The 15,001-nt window shown below is 39.5% G+C and overlaps 2 protein-coding genes across 8 annotated transcripts in view; one reads left to right on the top strand and one right to left on the bottom strand.

Annotated features, from left to right (window-relative positions):
- Positions 1-1,814, top strand: part of LOC104019373 (cohesin subunit SA-2) — a 63,658-nt gene extending 61,844 nt beyond the window's left edge. For 2 of the 3 annotated variants that reach the window (XM_087757880.1, XM_087757879.1), the window contains exon 33: positions 836-1,814. In XM_087757880.1, the coding sequence (XP_087614006.1) occupies positions 836-844 (9 nt within the window). In that variant the 3' untranslated portion in view covers positions 845-1,814. The remainder of the gene's footprint in view (positions 1-835) is intronic. The other variant, XM_087757878.1, reaches the window with a different exon arrangement.
- Positions 1,815-2,981: 1,167 nt separating this feature from the next.
- PPP2R3B (protein phosphatase 2 regulatory subunit B''beta) overlaps positions 2,982-15,001 on the bottom strand; it is a 54,833-nt gene continuing 42,813 nt past the window's right edge. For 3 of the 5 annotated variants that reach the window (XM_087757882.1, XM_087757883.1, XM_087757884.1), the window contains 5 exons: positions 14,131-14,220; positions 13,228-13,403; positions 9,784-9,902; positions 9,593-9,699; positions 3,071-5,057 (listed from right to left, as the gene is read on the bottom strand). In XM_087757882.1, coding sequence (XP_087614008.1) covers positions 4,913-5,057; positions 9,593-9,699; positions 9,784-9,902; positions 13,228-13,403; positions 14,131-14,220 — 637 coding nt within the window. In that variant the 3' untranslated portion in view covers positions 3,071-4,912. Of the gene's footprint in view, positions 3,043-3,068; positions 5,058-9,592; positions 9,700-9,783; positions 9,903-13,227; positions 13,404-14,130; positions 14,221-15,001 lie in introns of those variants that run through there. The other 2 variants (XR_015704787.1, XR_015704786.1) reach the window with 2 other exon arrangements.

The raw sequence follows: 15,001 nt of genomic DNA, 5'->3' as shown, positions 1-15,001 counted from the left end.
GCCCTTTGGTGGAGTGCAAGGACTCAAACGGGCTGTTGTACACCGGGTGACTTGCAGCAGTGAGTGTACTGAAAAGGGGGAAAGAAAACAAAAAGAGGTCATGAGATTTCCTGTGCTGCAGCCTTTCACATCTCCTGTCCTCTAAGGGTTTGCTCTGTCAGCCATTGCAAGGGGCTGAGCGGTTCCTTCGGGTTTTTCTCTTGTGTTTCCCCCTGCTCTCTGAACTTCTGATAGAATGTAAACCCAGCGTTTGGCAGACAGTTGTTTTGCAGTGATTTAGGCACCCCCTTGATTTCCAGTGGCTCTGGTTATCTGCGATCTCAGAGCCACAGTTGAAGACCTTGTCTGATTTTTGACTTTTTAAATTAGTTTTTCCTGTGAAGTTGAACAAATGGTTTCTTTTCATGAGTGGTGGGTTTTTCTGGGTCTTTTTAAAGAGGACTACAAGAAAAAAGGGACTTCTACCTTTTCTTCCAGTTGTATGCCTTTTAAAATGTAGACTATTTGTTTCAACCATATGCTTGGAGCAGCTCCTATTGAAGACAGATAATAAAAGAATTTAAATCTGTGGACCAAGATTGAAGCCATACAGAAGATGCACTCTTTGCTTATCTAGTACGTGGCCTTTCCCTGTAGTGCCTTTTCTGGGCTCCTTGTGGTACAGAAAGGCTTCTTCCCTTTTGTGGAAGCTAAATATAGTGCTTTCCAAGAGCCAGCTATGGCCAAGCTGCTGAATGGTTAGAGGCTACGCTTTTATTCTGATTCCTTATGCGCTCTTTTATGATGTTTTCTTGATAGTATGAGACTGACTTAATCTTTTTTTCTTCTGGTATAGGACAGTTAAGAAGCTGAGAGGATGAATGGAAGTGAAGAACACGCTACCGTTTTTTTTCTGCAGATTGTTTAACTGAAAATGGGGTTGTGTTGGCATCAACCAAGGCAGCAGGAGATACGGTTCACATCAAATCTCTGCCTGTAGGCATCCACCCAGAGCCAGTTACTAGCACTGCGGTTGATTTCTCCACAGCGCTGTTCGTGGTGTTACTGATTTCGCTACTGCACTTCTAAGGTTGTGGGCATTATAAACATCGTTACTCAACTGCATCCTGGTCCTTGATGCTGCCTTGGAACAATTCCCAACCTAAGGACTGGAATCAGGGTATTGACAAATACCGAGGCAAAGACTCTGTAACCCAGATGAGACAAGCTTGCTCAAATCAGCGCAGGGGCGGCGTTCTGCTGGATGTATTCTTTACCATTTGAGATAACCAAGATGGATATCTACTTGCTTCCTTGCACCTGACCCCAGGGAGAAAGGAGCCTGGCCCAGCTGCGAACGCTGTGACCTGCTGGGCGATGGCAGGTGACTTGGCAGTGCCATGTCCTGCCTGTGAGATGGAAAACCTGGATGAAGTCGTCTGAAGGCATTTCTAAATTCCAGTGCTTACAGCGATGCGGTTAGTGGTCTGTAGGGATCAGGATGGGTTCCCAGGAGGCTTGCATCAAGGCTTCTAAGGAACAAAGAAAGAAACAGGGGACCAGTTGACTGAGTATTTTCCTCTGGAAGAAATCATGATCATGTGGTATTTACTTGGAAAATATAAAGCCTGAAAAGACAATGATGTAAATAGACTGTAAATATGGCCTTTCAAAATAAGTTTTTCCATTGAGAATTTGGAAATGTTCTTCACTCAAGAGTGTTTCAGAGGCAGTAAGCTGGGGCGTCCTAGCTGCTTTCACTGACCCTTTGTCACTGCTCCATGGAATTGTACACTGCATTAATCCTATCAATCATCAGCTTTATTTTTTTTTTTATATATATATATATATATATAAATATTTTGGATTGTAACTGTGTAAAATAAACTACCATCGCTATCCATTAATACTGAAAGCACAAGTGCTATTCCCACGCTAAGCCTGGAAAAAGAAGAGCAGCAGTGCTACTGGCCTTGTCGTTTGCCCTGTTATTAAATAGGCTGAGAAGTGAGCTCCCATGAACGTGGAAGCGTGGTGTTGTTTAACCCAGTCGGCAACCAAGCACCACCCAGCCGCTTGCTCACCCTCCCCCTTCCGGTGGGACGGGGGAGAGAATCAGAAGAGCAAAAGTAAGAACACCTGTGGGTTTGAGATAAGAATCGAAATAAATTTAATAATAAAGTTTAATAATTTAAATAAAATAACGATAAATAAAATTGTAGTGAAAAAGAAAACAATGAGACAAAGAAACAAAACCCAGGAACAACAAGTGATACAACCGTTCACCATCTGCCAACTGACACCCAGGCAGTTCCTAAGCAGTGGTCACTGCCCCCTGCCCAGCTCCCCCCAGTTTATATACTGGGCATGACGCCATACGGTATGGAACAGCCCTGTGGCCAGTTGGGGCCAGCCCCCCTGGCTGTGCCCCCTCCCAGCTTCTTGTGCACCTGGCAGAGCATGGGAAGCTGAAAAGTCCTTGACTGGTGTAAGCACCGCTCAGCAACAACTCAACCATCAGTGTGTTATCAACGTTATTCTCATTCTAAATCCAAAACACAGCACTGTGCCGGATACTAGGAAGAAAATTAACTCTATCCCAGCTGGATACAGGACAGGAAAGCCATGAATATCTCCCAAGCAATAGTAAAACCATTCCATTTCATTTCGCATGGTTAAGTATGCAGTAGGATACTGCAAGGGGAGAGGTGGCACTCTGCAATGTAATGCCAGTTCTCACCCAGATCAACTTGTTCTCTGTTCCCCTGTGGCCCCTCAGCCCCCAGGCTGTGACAGTGATGTTGCCCTCATCCAGCTAGATTTGTGGCTCTGGGCCTAAACACTTACCAAGCAGGCAGAATACAGCTGGACTTGGACTAAGGAAACGGCCATCCCTGGGACCACATCAAACACGCAGACGCTTTAATTCTTATCATGAAGGACTAGGAAGGCTGGGAATTATCCTTCTGGGGAAAGGTACAGTAAGCTTTATAGTTCACGTACTGCAAGAAAAGTCACTTCCACAGCAATACCACGATGCGCTCTGCTAGAGCTATGCAAATCCTTTAGGAAAAAAGGGAGTTGGTTATCACAAGTACAATAGGGAGCAGGATTTAACACACACCTCATTGAACACAAAGTGGCAACAACAGCTACAGGCTCTGCAGAAGAGAGCTACCCTGCACCACAGCCCTGTTTGCTTAAGGGAGAAAAGTCACTGCCCCGAGAAAGCCCTTGGCTGTAGGTGCCCATTTACAAGCCCCCTTTTTAAGAAGGGGGGTTCCAGGTGAAGGGTTTCAGGTAGGGAAAAGTCACTACCCCACAAACAGCAATAGAAATTCAGGATCATCTTGTAGAAAGCCAGTTGGTCATCCCTTCCCACAGCCCCTTCCTTAGGGAACAGGGCTTAACATAAATCCTCTGTTGCTTTACTGTTGAAAAACCCCAAACTGTGGGCAAGCAGCGAAACGTATCTGACCAGCACTAGAGAAATTGGACAAGGATAAGTTTCCATTAAAATTGGAATAGTCAACCCCGATTTTATTTTTAAAAATCCTTTGAATGGTATTAAAATGGTAAGGTTCGCTAACAGATGTTAGCGATGAGTTTCATTGCTTAAGATACACAGCTCTGCAAGTCTCTACAGGAGATGGTGGGATGAGTTGAGTGGATTTCTCTGTGCCACTTCACCCAAAAGCCAGTGTTGCTGGCCAGCTGGAAAATAAACCTGCTACAGCTCAATTGCTTTGGATATGCAGCTTGGTGTAGTTATCCAACCAGACTGCATACACGAGGAAGCCATCGCATCTTCAATGGGTCTTTAATGGTAGGAAGTTAATTGTATGCAGTACATAACAATAATTAGAACTGTTAAGTTACATGTATGAAAATCTTTATTTGAAAATACAAACATGATTTTTAAACATTTTAACAGACCTACACTGCAACCAAAAAATAACTTACATCCTTTTGTACATTTTTTTTTCTCTGCAACAAAATCTGTTTAACAGTAAGAGTGAGGCAACAATTTCAAGCTGCTGTGACACTGATGAATATCCATGGAATGTGTCAATAGCCAACAACTGAAGGGGGGGAACAGACGAAAGCACTGAATGCCCACAACAAATTAGTGCACATCACTGATCAAGTACCATTTATACAAAGGATTTAAAAAAAATTGGTTCCTTCTACATGAATTAACACACTCATTTTGGAGCAAATATGAACACTAAAACAGACTTCATTATTAAATAATCTTTTTATAATGAACATCAATGAAAAGACTGAAGTTTAAAAGGGCCAGCAAAATGAAAGTTGGGGCAAACAAGGACTACACAGAGAAGAGAAGCAACTTGTCTCAGGCATTCGCTTTCCTTGTGCACTAATATGCTCAGCTTGTCAAATGAAACTCTATTTGTAAAGGAGAGCTGAATCATGCGCTCACGGTCACGTCTCTCCCTTGCCGACGCGTAAAAACCCCCGGCGTGTCTATGAGCGCAGAAGCATCGCAGGCCAGGTCTGAGCGTCTCCTTACCCCCCGCAGCAGGACAGGATGACCTGTTCACCTACGGGGTGGAGGTGGTCAGTGCACCACACATCAACTTAGAGAGAATGATGCAGTTCTCTTAAAAACAGCAGGTTACTTTTCTCTGAAGTCAAATATTGTTATTCTTCCAAAAAGGAATTATGCAACATCTGTAAATAAATATTTTAATCTATTTTACAAACTATAGACTATGGAATAAATACAAAAAGTTTCATCATTCCATACAAACGCGCTTCTTTTATTTAAAAGGTAGTGTAGTGATTAAATATTTTTAGCACAAAACTAAGCTGACTTCCTGGAAACAAAACCCACTGAAACGTATCGGTGTGTAGCAGACCTGCTGCAGACTGTCCCTTCTCTTCTGCAAGTGTCGACCGTAAGTAACCACTACTCAAAGTCCTCTTCGTAGTCATATTCATCCAAGTCTACATCAGCCAGATGGGAAGGCATTTCGAAAAATGGTCTTTTTTCCATTTGATACTTCAGGACGTTGGCCTTCTGATGGTCTACAGGATTCAGTTCTGCTTCGTACCTGGGAGCGGGCAAAAAAAGAAAACGAGAGTTTCACTATGTTGGGAAGCACCCAAATGTTAGAACGCTAACAAGGCACCTGCAGGAGGAACATAATTTCCAGTGTTTTATATTTACAATAAAGAAACATGTAACCAGAAGCAGCATTAGGTTTCTGTAACAGTTACTTAAATTAAAGCTAGCTTACTCTCCCATCACATGCAGAACTTACTAGTGAGATCCACAGCTCTACTGAAAGGACTCAAAGCACATTCTGCTCTAGTGGACTACTCATAAGTTAGAAATGGTCAAATGCAAGACTTAAGTGCTTGACAGAAACCCTTCCAGTTCTTTTCAAGAATGCTGAAATTAGGCAGAATTAGGAAGAACAAACTACACCTGTAGTAGATACAAAAAAAAAAAAAAGGAAAGAATACTGAAAGTGTTCTTAAAATGCACGTGAGCATGAGGAAGTGATAGCAACCAATGTGTATTTAAAGCGTACGCTAGAAAGCGAGAGGCAATTGTTTAATGAGACATTACTGATAACCTCCTGCTGATTACAAAAATGAACAGATGGATAGTGAAATGTAATGCTTAACTAACTCAAGTCAGTGAAGGCTGATACCTAAAAAAGAACTGCTTCAGCAGTGTTTAGGTGGGATCAATCTATAACTGACAGCCATTTAAAAAAATTAAACAGATCTCTGTAGAGATTTATGATGTCAGATTAAAGCACTGACCACTTCCCAGGCTAGGCTGACTCAGGTTCATGCACTTCTTCCCAAGTGCTACTGGATCTCACCTCAGCACGTGATTATTTCCACCTACTTAACACGACCAGGCAAAGAACGAGCTTTAGACACTGCAGTATCTGTTCTTCAAATGTGACTTTACAATGGCACGATGTAGTGATTAGATGTGTTCTTTCAGCAAAAGCCATCGGGCAAAGAAGAGTTAAATACTAAGAATCCACTATGAACACTAAAATATAGAGTAGCATTAATAGCAGAGGTGGGAGGAAGAACATTTTCAATGGTGAATGCAATTCTGTTGAAACACTTCATAGATAAACTATTAAACATATTAAGCCAGCTTCACCACCATTTTGAGTAAAAGAAATCTAACAAAATAAAAGATGCTTTGATAACATCAAGATTAAGCAGTGCGTCAAATATAGTTCCTGATTCTCTTTCCTTTTTTTGTTATTTCATCCCTCCTAGGGGTATTAAAGCCTCAGTTATGGGAGCATCAATCAGTGCTTAGGCAGTGAACAGAATACCTTGGGTTTCTCCCACAAGTTCCCCACTGATTTGAACAGGAAACAAAAGTGATCCCTAAGCATTACTTTACTGAGTTACACTTTTGAAAACAAGGATTTGGAAGAAAGATGCATATTTACCATAACAACAGTTTTGGCTCACAAACCTGTAGTTTATCCTCTTCTACACCATTAATTCCACCTTTCTGAGAAGGATTTATTTGTTTCTTTTTTAAACAGGAACATCTTGAATGCACCTTTTGGATTTGTTTATTGCATAGTGATACAGAGAGGTGACGGCAGCTTTTCCAGTCATTAAAAAGGGCAGCATGAGGATCTCTCAGATACTATTTGTAGGTTCCATCCATCCTACACTCAGAAGGTTGTTATTCAAACATTATTGGACCAAATTAAAAATCCCACTCTCTTCCAAAGCTTTGGTGGCCTCATGGGATATCCCTTTTACTCCTTTCCAAGACATTTAAGTAAAGGAAACTTAGAAACATTCTCCCAGTTTTACATATCTGCGCACTAAAATTGAGTTACTTCTCATAGTATTAGAAAGTCTATTGCTACTTCCCAGCACAGAGATTTTTATGAAAATATAACCATATAGCTACAATACCTCTAAAAAGTCCTTCCCCTCCCCCCTTCTCACATTTCTAAAGCTCATGTAAAATGTAAAGAAATCAGCCTATTTCTAGATTTCTGTATACCACTCCCAAGTTTCAGATCAACTGTTTTAATAGGAATGTCTGGAAAATATTTACCATAGAAGTAATCAAATAAAAGAATTCATACTGGATTGTCAAACAGTCACTTCAGTTTGGGCAGGCATTACAACCCTTTAAGTTCAGTAAGTGATTTTAAGGGAGGTTTTGTACAACACAGTAACTTAAAATGCTCATAAGAAGTTATTGTTAATGTTTTTGTTCATTAGACTCTCCTAACAGCAGCCAGGAAACTTTTGTGTTTCTCTCAGCTTCAGCAATAGAAAATAAGCTTCATTTTTCAGGACAATTGTAGAAAAAAAAAGATTCGGACAGTCCTACTTCAGTATTAAGTTTTGGAGAAACTTTTGCTGACCTTCACTTCTAGAAAGCATTCAAACTAAGTCAGATTTGACAACGCCTCCCTGAGCCAGATCAGAACACTTTTATTCTCTTTAGGTTTTCATTTATTTGCTCACAACTTAGATTCAGTTGCTTATTTGATAAACAATTTGGAAGGCATCCTAACTTCGCTCTTTATTAAAAAAAGAATCTCAATTCAGCAGTTTAAATGCAACAGTCTTCACAAGCTTCTGATATAAGGGTAGGCAGAAAGCAGTAAGATGAAGTGTTTCTATTTAGTCAATCCAAATACATCTTGCATATGGTTGTGTATCTGATACTTGAAACACTTTGACAAATTACAAAGTGGTAGTTAATGGAGACACTGAGCATTACAACCTATACTCCAAGGAAACAAAGCACAAAAACTTCAGGAATACTTGGATGAAAGCTTTTATCCGTCTGTGTGGAGGACCAACAGTTGAGCTACGGCCTACGCATCAGACTCAACTAGGGATACAGAAAGTAATTACATAAAATCCATGGGTTTTTTTGGGCTGTACTTCCATAGGATGCAATATTTTTCTTTAATTGTCAGGTTTTTTTCTACAAGATCTGTGACAAAATCTGCTAATCCCAGAAGCAGAGGCAACCGACAACCAAAGAGTCACTTGAGTTTACAAACACCAGGCTCAAAAGAAAGGAGAAACTGGGTGTTTTAGCATCATACATTGTCTCTCCTCCGTATCCCAGCAGTAACACACTGGTTTTCCTTAAGGAGCGTATTTAGACAATGAAGGTGCATTTTTTCCCAAGTTTTAGGGTTATTAGGAGTCTGCTTTACACACCATAAATTCCACAATATTCTCTGTATTACTTAAGCTGTAATTGCATGCACATATAAAGAAGACTGTGCCTATACCATGGAGACAACAAACTTCATGGAAGTACCTAAAAAACTAAGTGTCCAAGACCTGTTAGAAGTTTACTGAAGAGTGAAAATTTAAGATACATTTTTAAATATAATCTGAAAGTTTAACTTGAGAAACATTTTGTATTTTAGTTTATTTTGTCCACTTTCTGTGTAAAGCCATAGAACCATAGTTTCAGATACACCTTGAATACACTTTGTGTGGAAGAGAAGTGATCTGACCTCAAGAATACTGGCTGTGAATTTTACAGCTTTTATCTTCATTAAGAGCAGACATCTTGGGGGGAGTGGGAAATACATAAAAATAATCACAGAGATGCTCCTAGCTCAGAGGATATTAGAATAGAATAGACTATTTCAGTTGGAAGGGACCTACAACAATCACCTAGTCCAACTGCCTGAGCAATTCAGGGCTGACCAAAAGTTAAAGCATGTTGTTAAGGGCATTGTCCAAATGCCTCTTAAGCACTGACAGACTTGGGGCATCGACCACCTCTCTAGGAAGCCTGTTCCAGCGTTTGACCATCCCCTCGGTAAAGAAATGCTTCCTCATGTCCAGTCTGAACCTTCCCTGGCGCAGCTTTGAGCCATTCCCACGCGTCCTGTCACTGGATCCCAGGGGGAAGAGCTCAGCACCTCCCTCTCCACTTCCCCTCCTCAGGAAGCTGCAGAGAGCAGCTTTGATGTAGGAAATGCAGGAAAATGTGTTTTCTCTAAACAGGTCCATCAATGTAAGGCCCAAAACAAGTTAAATTTATACTTTTTTCCCTTGCCTTTTTAAATAATGAAAACAATGAATAGCAAATTCAGGACTTTTGATTCCGAGAGGTTCTGGCAACTACATACCAAAAGTAAAGGAGTGATTTTGAAACAGCAAGATTTCTTATCTTATTTACTCTTACAGAACTGTGAGAAAATACTTGTAAGCTGATATAAGATATCAGCTGATATATGATATAAGCTGAGTTTAGAAGTGAGAATTTTTCCCCCCAAAGGCTCTTAATGAAGCTCTTCATTCATTTAACAACAAGCTGCAAAAATTAATGTTGTATTTTGTTTAGAGTTGAAGCTTTTCAAATCATCTTTCCTCCCAAAATTTGGAGTAGGACCTTTTCTGTGATCACATTAGCTTTGTCAAAAACTGTCAAGGAATATTTTATTCAAGATACAAGCAAGGTTCTTCCTCCCTCACTGAGCACATGGCTAAACACAAACAGCAACATTCTACAAAAATAGCATTAAGGATGATAGCGATGGTGAGGCTCTGCATTAGTAGAGAGGATTCGTATCAACTCTCCTGCTACATTTCTTACCCGTCATTCCACTGGTCACTTGCTGCCTCTTCTGCCACCAAGATATCATACTCTTCAGCAGCATACTTCTCCCAGTCAGAGACCTCTTGGGTTTCACCATCACCATCCTAAACAATCACATTGCAAGTTATACAAAAACATATTAATTGTTGAGCATATAGCTAAAAAGACTTTTAAAGCTTCATACTCACCCGCAACATAGAAAACTGATCCTTCTGTTCATGGTCAAGGTATTTTTCAATGTTGAAAAAAGTATCAAAAAACACATTTGTCAACTTACATCGCTTTAAATCATGCAGAGTAATTTTTCCTGTAAAGAAGATTATGAGATAAGATATTCAGAGCTGAAATTACCCTTTCTCCAAGAAGGAGGAATGTTATTCACAAGTCAAGTCACCATTATGCTCAAGAAAATTTGTCACTGATGCTCAACACAATGGGAGAGAAGTGAATAGATGAAATACACACCTAGAGAAGCATCCTTCCAAGTGGACAAAGCTTTTAAATGTTTCAGATTTGTTACTTGCTTTAGCTGTCATCCTACTGTCCTTCATTATGTTGGAGTGAGATGCAGTCTGCCTCACTTAGCTATTAAAAGTCATGTAAGCTAATTGTCTAAGCTTCCTCAAGAGATAGAAGTCTCCTGTGAGCTAGCCATTCCTTCCCAAGAAGTGCTTGGGTAGCAGGTAGGAATCTCCTCTGGCAGTGGCCCTTTCTCCTCCCTGACTTGAAAAGACAAACGTGTGACAGGGTGTGACTGTGCTTCATATGAATGAACTTTTCACAGAGACTAGTGTGCCACACTTGTCCAGCCTGATCAATATTTACTGCTTGAGAGGAAAGCTGAATACACAGAGATGTTTTGTTTGTTTGGCTTTTTATAAAGCAATACTTTAAAGACTCAAATCAATGGATCCATTAAGTGTGAGAAGTATTTGTCAGGTTGCTCAGAAATGTTACCTTATTTCCAAGTTGAATATTAAGCTTCTGCAGAAAGACTGAAAAATACCAGACAAACAAGGAAAGACAGATGGCTATCCTTAAAACTCCCCTTTATTGATTCACCTTAAATACAGCCAGCCTTCTGTTGTCAACCAAGGAGAGGCTAACTGCAGATGTTATGGAAGGGTTCAAGAAGAGCCAGACTTAGAGCAGTATTTCCTCAGCATACTGTCCCGGCCTCTAACAAAGTATAACTCAAGGACATCAGAGGGAAGCAAAATCTGAATCTCGTTTGGAAATGGTTGCCACACTTGCATCTGTTGCCATCTGAAGTGCCTTAATGTATTCTGCCTGGCTTAGAGCTGATGCTCCAGAACGACATGAATCCCTCATGGCACCTGTGTCCTATCTGTCAGACCCACACAGATGTCTGCTGCATTGGGCCATCTCAAGTGGCAGCAACTCTCCACAACCAAGCAACTGGTTTGAGTCCTAGTTATATAAGCTCCCAATTTAAGTTAGACACCTATATTTGGTTCCTTGATTTGCTCTCCAGTTTCCATTTATTGCAATGGGAGCTTAGACACCTAACACTCACGTAGATGCCTACGTTGTCTCTCAAAGACCAACAAAAAAAAGAATGAAGTTGAGAAAGCTAAATTCAGGTCTTCACAAATGAAACAATTTGCTTTTTGGCACACAGAGCATCCTGTAGCAAACTGTATCACAGTTTAGCCATAAATGTATGAAAATGCCTTCTTTTGTTTCAAATCTACCAAGTGAAATGTCATTTTATGCTGCTAGTTTTTGTATAAGAAAGCGACAGGAGAACTTTTTTCTTACTTCACCTTTTAAACGTCACCCAGTTTTTATGAAAAACCATCAGCCCTTCACAACTGGCTTTAATTTTCATTGCCCTAGATAACTCATGTTGGTTGTGTTTCACAGTCTCCTTTTATCATCTTCATGATATAGAACAGATGCATCAATCTTGTTTCATTTGAAATGCAGAACAGAAACATTATTGTAAATATCTGCCTTGCAGAAGCATAACGTACCAGACTGGAAAGGAACCCCTAAGTTTGAGAGGCTAATGTAGGCACCATATAACAAATGCTTTCCTCAGAGCTTACTTCACCTCATCTTAAATGCTCCCCACCCCTCATGCCTTATACAATGTTGGTCTAACACTTCATTCCACTGATACCTAGGATTGAGCTTCCAGCCAAAAAATACAATTTTTTTCATCTGCCTTTAGAAATGTGTTTTCACCTAGCAAATCCATATTAACTTGGTTTAAATAAGAATAGGAAGCTTTAAGTTCTAGTTTTGAGCTATTTCAATTCTCTCAGCATGCAAAAAATTATGTCTCAATAAAAGACAACTGCCTTTTCTCCATACTAGACAGAAAGCGGGCAACAAGCAAGACTTAATTGATTCTCTAACCATAATTTTAGACAGTAAACAGAACCACCTACTCCCACACTCAACTAAAGCAGTATTTGAAATTCAAGTAGGAAAAACTCATCTAGACGTATCTAAATGTGAAACACTAGCACAACATCACATTTGCTAAACAAAAGCATTAAATAAGACGGTCAACAATTTTTTTTTACCATAAAAAATAGTAAATATGCGATAGAGGTTGCTACTCCTATCAAACCCTTCAAGAGCAAATAGGCAAGTTCTAAATTTATTGAAATGCAGAGTCTGTACAATAATAGCAACCAGAGTGTATGCCAAGTCCTTTTAGACACTGAAATTCATATTAAAAAAATATAGCCATAATAAGGGTTATTGTGGTCAAGTGTTGAGACATTAAGTTTAGATAGAGGTTGACCTCAGTTGTGTTGAGTTCAACAAATCCCTGAAAACTAATCCACCATGGCTACAACAGTTTTATCAACTTGAGACAAATATCAGAAACAGCAAAGAGGTAGAGGGCCATGAAGATGCAAGATATCACTCTTCAACACCACAGTAATATGTTTACCAAGGCACGCAAAAATATTTTTAGTATTGAGCAGCACAGAAGGGCAAATATGAAGTGGGCATCATGCTCATGTTGTGAGTTTTTTCTCAGGTGTAAAATGTAAACTCAAGTTTCATCATCTAAAGATCATACATGTCAAATGCAGGAGGGTAGAACGCAGGTCTATGAAGGTTCAAGTAATGCAGGTAATAGCCAAAAACTAAGAAGAGTTTAGTGTTCAGTTATTTTTAAGCCCTCTGACATTGACATGAACTTCCTAAGGGCAGCTTAGGCTTCTAACCTAAAATAAAGTCATTACTGATCTACAGAGACAAACACTGTTTAGAAACTGTTCCCTCTGAAGAAATCTCAATTAAATGAGTACTGGAACAGGTCAGAGGCAAGTGGACAGAACAGTCAAGACCTTTTCTTGAGAGCATCACATCAGCCAAATAGTGACAATATTTCATTTAAGACTAAACGTGGCTACGAGCCCAAAATAAAAGCCTACAAGGAATTCTAAAGCAGCATATTAAATTTTAGTATGAAAACGAATGCCTGCCTGTCATTGGAAGACCATTCAGTTAATAAACTCTAACAGACTTTAGAGAAAAGACAATCTAAAGGTGTATTCTTTGTATGACCAACTGAGTGCTCTTAAGGGTGCACTAACTCCTAACGCAGAGAATCAGAAGTTACAGATAGAAAAGGATTTTATTACCTTCATATTGTGGCTTCACGAGATCCAGCATCTGGCACAAACAGTCTTCAAATGGCAAAGGTTCTATGGCCATGTTATCTAATTTTTGGCACTGTTCTTCATAAAAATACTCCAATTCATACATAGACAAAGCACCATCCCCATCAAGATCCATGCAGCGAAACCAGTATTCAATGCTGAAATTCAGTAATTAATAGCAAAGAACTGTTTACGCAAACTTATTACAGAATTTTAAGACTTTCTGTTGCCTGTTTTAAAGGCTACACTACTTACAGATGCAAAACTAGACTTAAGACTACATTCCATAATGCCATAGGAAGTCATTCAACACCACCTAGTGTGGTAAGAGTTTCTGGTATTTGCTATGCCATACATTACTGCATTGAAAACACACTTGTTAGTCGTGGGTGGGTGAGGGAGACGACGACTAAAACATGTGGCTTTACATAAAAACTCAAGGGAGCCAATGAAAAATTAAATTGTGCATCAAAACCCATGTTCTTTTTTCATATTGAACAAGGCAGCGACACGTCACTTAGCAGGTTTCTTATCAATATCCTACAGCTGATGCTAGCTGTATAGTTTCCCAAAGTCACTGGCACCATGAAACAGCTGCAATTTCCTTTATCTATGACCCTGTCTGTAAGGAGGCCACACAGGGCATATGGAACAATAACATTTAATTAACCTCTTAAAAATCATTAAAATAGACTTTTACAGCAGCAACAATAGGAGACACTGAGAAATAAGAATGATGCAACAAACGGGGCGAGTTTTCCACTCATGTTTTTATAGTTCAGCTTCTCCTGTCAGAGTTCTAGCTGAGCATCAGTGGTCCCCATTTAAGGACTAGAAAACCAATAAAGTTAGTCTTTATTTCTGTTAAAACAAATTCATTCTTACCTAGTTGGTGTCTTCTTGTCCTCTTCAGATATCAAAAACCAGACAAAATCAGCATAGCTAATTTTCCCATCTTTTTGTGCTCTTCTACCTCTTGAAGGCCAATGAGGAAAAAGAGAGAAAATTTATTTTAAAACACCTAGCTTTTACTAACTAAAATTAAGGATTACTTTCGTTGTTGCTATTAACTGTTTATTTAGTCCTAAACAATGCAGTGTTCGTAAGGTGACTTGTCATAGACTACTTTGATCATTCAGGATCAGGAGCTTGTGTGCTCTGTTCTGATTCTACTGCAATGGGTAAAGAGGAAGGGCGCAGCTGGAAGAGGAAGGCAGCACTCTGTCCAGAAGGACTTACAGCTTTCCTTCCTGGGCAGCAATACCACTGCTTAATTGTTAACAGAAGAGATACCTCAATTCATTTTAAAAAAAATATATTATGTACAAATACACATGCTTTTTTAGAATTTCTGTTCAGGTAGAAGTGATGAGAACTTAAAACCGTACAGAACTCCACTAGCTAAAAGTGTCGGAATGGAAATATAAAGATAAAAATGAAATAAAAACGTTCAGGAAGTAAGTGTTCATGGCAAGAATGTAATTGTTTCTACTCTCATACCACAGAACACAGCATCCAAATACATTCTGAAGGCACATGGTGAACCTGTCTAGTAAAAAGTCAGGTAAGCAGTTCCTAGACATATTACATTTCATTCCTAAAATCCATTTTTTGCTGTTTTATCCTCAAGGTGTCTAGAAAAATATGGTATATGTTTTGTCTGGCTCAAAAGACTCACATAAAGGAGTAAGCTCTAGACATATGCCTGCCAAGTGCCATTTTACTCATTTCAGCTTTTGTTATTTCTATTCATCAG

The sequence above is a fragment of the Nipponia nippon genome, unplaced genomic scaffold, assembly GCF_047370975.1.
Source record: "Nipponia nippon isolate SJK-2023a ecotype South Korea unplaced genomic scaffold, ASM4737097v1 scaffold_2, whole genome shotgun sequence".
Classification (NCBI taxonomy): domain Eukaryota; kingdom Metazoa; phylum Chordata; class Aves; order Pelecaniformes; family Threskiornithidae; genus Nipponia; species Nipponia nippon.
The sequence above is the reverse complement of the archived record's forward strand: the minus strand, read 5'-3'. Positions and strand labels throughout refer to the sequence as shown.